Genomic DNA, 8650 nt, shown 5'->3' with positions numbered 1-8650 from the left:
AAGATCCTTTTTGGGCAATTATCTTTTGGAGGAAGAAGATTTCCTCTGAAAGGAATATTAGGAAGCAAACTTACAAGGTTTAAACCGCGTGGCTGGTTTTTACCTTCATTAGAAAGGATAAGAGAACTTGAAAATTTTGTAATATTGGAAAATATGCTTTGAAAAATCCGTCTTTGACATCCAAAGCAAAACATTTACTTATTGAAAATGTCTATATATTAATTCAAATTTATTTAACTTTTTTCATTTTTCTTCCAACAACACAGTGAAATTACTACTTCTATACTGCTAGGCTCCAGAAGAAACCAAAATACTGAAATTGAAGAAGGTTGTCTGAAGTTATGTAGGCTTTAATCTTTTGGAGAGGATGAGTCATCTTTTGGAGGTGAAATTAATAAGAAAACTTTCAACATCTACTTTACTTGAGTATTCTAATGTAGAGTTAAAATAAATGATTTCTTAAGAGTTTTCAATATTTTTTAAAGTGCAAGAGCATATTTTGGCAAATCCCTTTTATTCAACAAATTGCAACAGAGCTTTATTGACTCGAAATATTTGTCTTCAGACTTTTCAGTTTTTATATTTGGCCAAAAGCACATTTAGACCGTCGTTCTCAGACTACAGTGCCATAGAAAACACAAATTTGAAAAAGTTCTTTTTTATCCATAACATCTATAGGGGAGGAAATCACCCTTTGGATCAAACAGTTCGTGGTAACGAACTGAAAGTAAGGAGCGACACGGCTCAATAGTAAGCAAAATTCTAGAAACCGGAATTTTGATATTAATATATACAACAATAGAATCATATTTTTATGTTGATTTCAAATATATTAGTTTCTTTAAGTTTAGTCTTATCTATCAAAAGTTACGCGCCTGACAAAATTTGCCTTATTTTAGAAAAAAGGTGTAAACACCCCCTAAAAGTCATAGAACTTTAATGAAAACCCCACCATCAGATTCAGAGTATCAGAGAATTTTAGTATGGAAGTTTCAAGCTCCTATCTGCAAAAATGTAGAATTTTGTATTTTTTGCCAGAAGAAAGATACCGGATGCGTGTTTATTTTTTATTTTTTTTTTTTTCCGAGGGGTGATCGTATCGATCCAGTAGTCCTAGAATATCGTGAGAGGGCTCATTCGAACGGAAATTAAAAGTTCTTGTGCCTTTTTAAGTGACCAAAAAAAAATTGGAGGGCAACTTGGCCTCCTCCCACACTCATTTCTTTTTCGAAGTCACCCAATCAAAATTTGAGATTGCCATTTTGTTCAGCAAAGTCGAAAATTTAATAAATATGTCTTTGAGGATGACTTAAACCCCCACAGTTCCCGGAGGCAGGGCTGCAAGTTATGAACTTTGCCCAGTGTTTACATGTGGTACTGGTTAATGGGAAGTATACAGACGTTTCAGGGTTTTTTTTTCTGGTGGGGGGAGGGGGGTAAGAGGGGGTTACGGGGGAGGATCTTTCGATGGAGGGTTTTTCCTTCGGCGAAGGGACATTTCTATGAAGGGGGCGCCGGATTTCTCAGCATTATTTAAAGATCGATTAGAAATTAAATAAAAAAAATATGTTTTTCAACTGAAAGTAAGGGGCAACATTAAAACTTAAAACGAATAGAAATTATTACGTATACGAGGGGGGTTTGCCCCCTAGTCAATACCTCTTCCTTTACGCTAAAGTTTTTTTTAGTACTTCCAAAAGAGATATCTATTCTAATTAACCGGCCTTTGTGATTCAGGGGTTTGTGATTCGAACAAAATTTGAACTTTAGGGTAAAGACGAGGCATATTGCCTTGGGGGCAAACTCCCTAATATATTTAATAAAAACACACGAAAATAGAAGTTCGTTACATAAGTTACGTCAGAACAAAATTTCGAGAAAGCCATTTAGCCAAAAAAAGTAAAATTAATATACAAATTTGGTTTTAATTATTAATGTACGGTGAGCCTAAATCAAAGCTGTATTAATTCAAAAACGTTCAGATATTAAATTTAAAATATCAAGTTTTTTTTAACTGAAAGTAAGGAGCGACATTAAAACTTAAAACGAACATATATTATTCCGTATACGAAAGTGACTGTCCCCTTCACAATACCTCGCTCTTTACGCTAAAGTTTGACTCTGTCACACATCTTTATCTTTTAAAACAATAAAAAACTTAAGCGTAAAGAGCGAGGCGTTTGAGGAGGGGACAGCCCCTTTCGTATACGGAATAATTTCTGTTCGTTTTAAGTTTTAATGTCGCTCCTTACTTTCAGTTAAAAATTTGTTTTTTTTTTATTTAATTTGAAGTTAAGGAGAAAACTAAAAGAGTCTAAACTATGTGACTAGTTTTAATTCAGGACAATAGGGATCAATTCTGAAACGAAGAACTCGGGAATTTTATAAATTCAATATTATTTTTCGGTAAATCCTTCTTTAGTCAAAGAAATTGAATAAAAATTTTATTTACTTGATATATTTTTCTTACAGAAATGGGCAGCGAATCGGGATCAAACACTCTAGCATTCAAAAAAGCTAAATTCCAAAATCTTAAAAGCCTACAAAACCAAGGTCACCGGTTAATAATCGAAAAGCTAATATCCTATTTTTTCATTATCGTTTCTATTTTAAATTCAAACATTCAAATACACTCTTTTCATTTAAAACACACTGCACCAACTTCAAATCCAAAAGCCTGGTGCGGTAGTCCGTAATCCACTGGATAGAAATCCACTATCGGTAGCTGTGCAACTTTGTTTGTCCTTATCTCAAATATTGTTCTACTTGTACTTTTACGGTTCTAAAAATAAGAAGAAAATTAAAAAATAAACTAGATTAAAACAATTTAAACAAAATATTACTGCTAGCATCTACCCTAATCATCTTAGACATTTATAATGAACTCCTAATTAAGTAATGCTAAACACGATTCTGTAACTGCAATGAGCTGTAGGTATCTCAAAGAAACCACAAATATAAGAGCTAAACACCAAATCTTGACTACAATGAGTTGTTGTAGGGGCTCTCAATCTTCTTCGGTTTACGGTCTTTAATAAATAGTTCCTTTTAATCTTAAAATTAATGAGAATTTGGAAGAAAAAACTACCTATTCAAAAGCGATTATTAATTTAAAAGCAAAAAAAAAAACAAAAAAAACATACTATTTCATCTTAATAAAATATAAAATACTTCATTTCAACTATTTTGGTACTATCAAAATTAAGTCTGGACAGCCAGCTAGGTCTGGTTGCAGCGGCTGGTCATGGGGCAAAAGCATTCAATAAGGGTTTGGCAAGCAAATGAAGCGCTTTTTAATGGGGTTAGGTTTGTTTTAAAATAAACTATATTTTAATTAAAAATAAATTTATTGAACATCAATAAACAACTGAGGTTATTAACATTTATTAATCGGAGGGATTGATTTATTTTTACTGTCTCGGAATAATTTATTCCGTCTCGGAATATTTATTTTAGTCTCGGATTTATTTTAGTCTCGGAATAAGAATAAGATGACAATCACAAAGTTTTGGTCAGTGTTGAGCAGATAGATAACTACAAGGGACAAGGAGAGGAGGAGGGGTTGGTTGCCCTCCCTACGAATTATAATTTAAAATAAAAAATGAATATAAAATTAATAAAAATGGATATAATTGAAATTTTTGATGCGTTTTGTAAAAAAATAACACTTCTCCCCCCCCCCCTTTCGAAAAAAGTAACCCTCTCGAAAAAAAATCCTGGATACGCAAAGTCTTGGAATAAGATTGGATATGGTGACCAATCTTGTTCATTTATTTTTATTCTTATGAAAGCTACTGCCGAAAAGTTAATGCAAATAAAGTTAATGTTGGTACAGCCTTATCACTAAGCAGTAGATATTCTTTTTTTATTAAGTTATGTTATTTTTACAACATCAGGTCAATAAATTATGAACTAACAAAAAAAAGGAGCAAAAGAGTTCATAAAACGATTGGTAAGATAATCTCAACGGTTCAGTTTTATTCATACGTTTTGTTGGCAGACGCTTTGTACAAGGAGGTGGCAGCAACTAACGATGCTTCTGACTCGCTACACAGACAAAATGTATATAATACAGATGTCCGGCTTAAATAATTTTATGGTACCAATCAATTCGGTGTTTGTGCTCGTCTATCCTCAGATTCTCATGCTTCTAGCACGGATCAATGTCATTATACATAGGATAACATCTATATCATATACTTTTTGCCTGTGGTCACGAGTATTAAGTGTCAAAGCTTAAGGATAAGTTCGTATCTGCACTCGTGGGGAGAGGTAATTTTTCACGACCCTGGAGTGGACAAATACGATACTTGCACCAAATATGGTTTTTGCACCGTGTGTTACAGGTTCAATGTAACTACTGAGATATTTTGTATTATGCGCTTGAGGGTCCCAAACTGAACATGCTTACTCCAGTAATGGTCGTACATAACACAGATTTGCCAGTCTGAGTAGTATTGTAAAAAAAATTCAGGCACCGTAAAGTAACCAACGATCTTGAGGCGTAAATATGGCAAACATGGCGTACATGGGGGCTAAAGGAGCAGTTTGAGCTAAAAGTGACACCGAATACAACTGTGGTTGAGATAAAATGGGTACCATGGTTCAGAACAGGAGATATCACGTTTCAGAGGGTTGAACTTCATCCCTTTTGTTTTATTGTCGTTGATTTACAGTCCATATGGGTCAAACTGGCTCACGAAAGGCGATTTGAGGTCACTGCTGAATTGCCGAAAGACTTAGCTTGTCAACTAGGTACTTCAGCAGGTAGTTGGGAGCCCTGAACAAAATAAAAAAAAAACACTTTAACAACACAAAACAGTAATAGATATGTCCAAAATGTATAGTTGAAAATAAGATGTTCTGGAATCAGTAGGTGCAAAACATCTATTTGATGTTCCGCAACATAAAGAAAACTTTTTGCCTCCAAATCGCCTTCATAACCACCATCTCCTAGCTTTTATGTTTCTGCCAGAAAGACCACGAGTACATAAGAAAAAACTTTTGTACAGAAGCCTTGTGACTTTTTTTTTAGTAAAGATCATCGTGGCTGGGGAATTTATTGAAGGACAAATACTGGTAAGATGGATATTTTTCTATTTTTCCCAATGAAGGGTAGCCGGTCAATTCTCCTTTATTTTGATCTGAACGCTTCTTGCTCAGAACGCTTTTTGAAGCTTCTTGCACTTTGTCCAGTTGTACCATCAATTGGCAACTAGGAATAGGAATAGTAAATTTTGGATAATATCACCTCTCAAGTCAATATCCTAACTGCCCCACCCCTTGAAATCGGATCTGATGTACTAGAGGAGGTTGAAGAGTTCAAGTATTTTGGTAGTGCCATTAAATATGATGGTAGCCTTGAGCAGGAAGCTACCACACGGATTACATGCGCAGGAAGCACCTTCAATAAACTAAGAAATGTGTGGAGGAATCCAGCATACTCCCTACAGCTCAAGCTCCGGCTTTTCAATAGTAACGTCCTCTCCGTACTAATGTACGGCTACGAATCTTAGGCGTTGACTAAGCAGCTAGAAAAGCGAATCCAGGGTTTTGAGAATATATGTCTTCGGCGTATCCTTGGTATCCAGTGGACTGATAATCTCACCAACGCCTCTCTATGTGAAAAGACAAAGAGGCCACTCGTGATCGACAGAATTGTGACTAACCGATGGCAATATTGGGGTCACATGGTGCGGATGGGTGAGGGCCACCTACCCCGCGATGTGTGATGTTGGGTTCCTTCTGACATCAGAAGACGTGGGCGACAGGAGACAACACTGGGAAAATATCTTGAGAAGGATACTGCGCTTTTGAGATTGTCGCTCGAAGAACTTTCGTCAAAAGCACAAGAGAGATCGTCATGGAGAGGCACCGTTGTCACCTTTTGCGCCAGCCGGCGTGAGAAGACCTAAGTAAGTAAGGTAAGGTAAAATAATCACTATGGCTTACAAGTTACTTGTCTTGAAAGTCTGTGTTGCTCTTTACCTAACATGGGAGGGGGTAGAATGAAGTATTGTCTCAACACAGCCCCCTTGAGAATTAAAATTTGTATCTAATACACATCTAAGATACAACCGCCTTCCCAACAAGAGTGCTACCTTTTTGTATTATTACTAAAATTTGTTCTACAGTCGCATTGGTAGATAAGATGACCACATTTTGGACAATTGTTGAACATCACAAATATATTACAAAAATATCACAATTTTTGGTGATATTTGTACACCGAATGCGATGATATTTACCTAGGATACCAATCCACCGTTACAATACCGTTGAGTATCGGTATTTTTTATATCATTTCAAGTATAGGGCAGCACTATATCCAGCTTGCAGTAACAAAATATTATTTTTCTAGTCTACTGTTAAATTCAAAAGAAGTCAAATTTGTCAAAAGAGGTGGAAAATGAATATTTCTGGCTCTTGTACTGCAGACTCTTTGAATGACTTTGAATATATTTTAATATATTTATATAAATTCTTTATATATATATACATATATATATATATATATATATATATATATATATATATATATATATATATATATATATATATATATATATATATATATATATATATATATATATATATATATATATATATATATATATATATATATATATATATATATATATATATATATATATATATATATATATATATATATATATATATATATATATATGTATATATATTTATATACTGTATATCTAATTTCCCAAAAAAGTGAGAGGCTTGGAGATGAAGGACAGTGGATTGCCAAAGATCATGCTTTTTTACCATCTATCTGAGCCTAAGAAAAATTGAAGGTCGTCCCTTGGTAAAGGGGAGGGGAGAGGCCATAAGAAAATACTCAAAGAAAATAAGGACTTAAAGAACGAAAGAGAGAACTTTTGAATAAATTTAGATGAATGGAGAGGATATGTAGCTGTTAACATCAGGCAGCCTGGTGTTGCAAAGATTCGTTAGCAGTAGCAGTACCCCATCTGCGAATATTGTTAGTTTGACCCTTTCCAGATTAAAAAAAGGTTTAATATTCTCTGAAATAGAATCCTGGTTGTGGCACTGCTGGTACAAAACTAATAAAACTCACGAACTTTACCTTGCATCCATCCATGATTACGTTCGGCCTCACTCCTTTATTACTAAATTCTTGATCATTATCTCCAAGAAGTTTAATTGAGTGGTCATAGTTAAACGTTCTAAGGTTATACCAAGCTGCTGCATTCATACATGTGTACGTGAAATTCTGGTATGCATCAGAGCTAAGAAGACGAAGGAACGTGAGCTGAACTGGGGTTGCTGATTCGTATGTGATCTAATCCAAAAACAAAAGCAATTATTAAAAAATACGATATATTAGAAAAAATCCATAAACTGACATCCTGAAGCAATACTACTACCCTGGGAATATTTAAACCTACATTGGAGGATATGAACTTATCGAGTAGCTGTCTGGGGTTTACTCTTTATTCTCAAATGAAACTCAGAGAGGAAAGAAAATAACAAAATGAAAAAAAAAATAAAAAAGGTGAAAAAACGAGGATTTAGTCAGCCAGTGGCGAACCATGAAGAAGAAAAAATAAGCAAATATTTCGACAAGGACCTCCACCGAGTCGTCCTCAGTGCTAAACAAAAAAGAAAGAAAAGAAACCAAAGAAAATCGAACCTTTCGAAGTTTATTTGTCAACGACAGAACAGAAACTAAGTAAGAACCAGGTTGGAATCAATGAAAAAGAAAACTACCAAGATGATTGGACAATAATCCTTTGTTTTGCTATTGCTTTGGCTGGCCTGCAAATTCATTCATCATTTTATGTGCAAATAGGTTCTTTCGAGTTATACCAGGTGAAAATATTGATTGAGTCCTTCAAAATGCTAAATTTTGGTTCATGTATTTTTTTTTATCTCAATTACCTCTTTAAAAGTTTGTGCTAGGCCATTTATAGTAGATATTAAGGTTGCCTCGTCAAAGTTTAATCTATATATATATATATATATATATATATATATATATATATATATATATATATATATATATATATATATATATATATATATATATATATATATATATATATATATATATATATATATATATATATATATATATATATATATATATACATATATATATGTTATACATACATCTAATTTGCCAAAAAAGAGTTTCTAAAAAATTAAATTAAATTTACTTCAGCCATGCGCAGCGGCTTATTCGTTAAGTTATGGTAAATATTGAATTTATTCCGGAATTCAAATTTGTATCCAGATTTTAAAATTTTGATTGAAAGTTAATTTGAAATTGATTAATAAACGGTTATCAATTAATCTACATGACCCCTACTATGCAAATTTTAGAGAGTGATCTGGTGGGTAGGGTTTGCGAATAATGAAAAAGAGGAACTGTCTTAGGGGGTGAAAATTTAAAAGGGATGATATTAAATTTTTTGCTTTCGAAAATAAATCGCTGAACGATAAAAGGAAGAGGGAAGTTTTCCCTTCCTTTTAACTTCCAGTAAAATATTTAGTGGAAACATACAAAAGCCTAGTTCTTGGCCCCAATCCTCCCTATTACTTGCCTACCATACCACTTGCATTTCCCTATTTACCTATCTATGTACCCTTCTATATACTACCTTTC

At 33.6% G+C, this 8650-nt stretch overlaps 1 protein-coding gene across 1 annotated transcript in view; it reads right to left on the bottom strand.

The window, feature by feature from the left end:
• Positions 1-2413: 2413 nt before the first annotated feature.
• LOC148956984 (uncharacterized) overlaps positions 2414-8650 on the bottom strand; it is a 247290-nt gene continuing 241053 nt past the window's right edge. Inside the window, exons 27-28 of the mRNA XM_089088075.1 lie at positions 7109-7324; positions 2414-2782 (exon numbers count right to left, since the gene is read on the bottom strand). Of these exons, the coding sequence (XP_088944201.1) occupies positions 2639-2782; positions 7109-7324 (360 nt within the window). The 3' untranslated portion in view covers positions 2414-2638. The remainder of the gene's footprint in view (positions 2783-7108; positions 7325-8650) is intronic.

Source organism: Artemia sp. Qi Xiang Cuo, chromosome 1 (assembly GCF_049724085.1).
Source record: "Artemia sp. Qi Xiang Cuo chromosome 1, ASM4972408v1, whole genome shotgun sequence".
NCBI classification, from domain to species: domain Eukaryota; kingdom Metazoa; phylum Arthropoda; class Branchiopoda; order Anostraca; family Artemiidae; genus Artemia; species Artemia sp. Qi Xiang Cuo.
The sequence above is the reverse complement of the archived record's forward strand: the minus strand, read 5'-3'. Positions and strand labels throughout refer to the sequence as shown.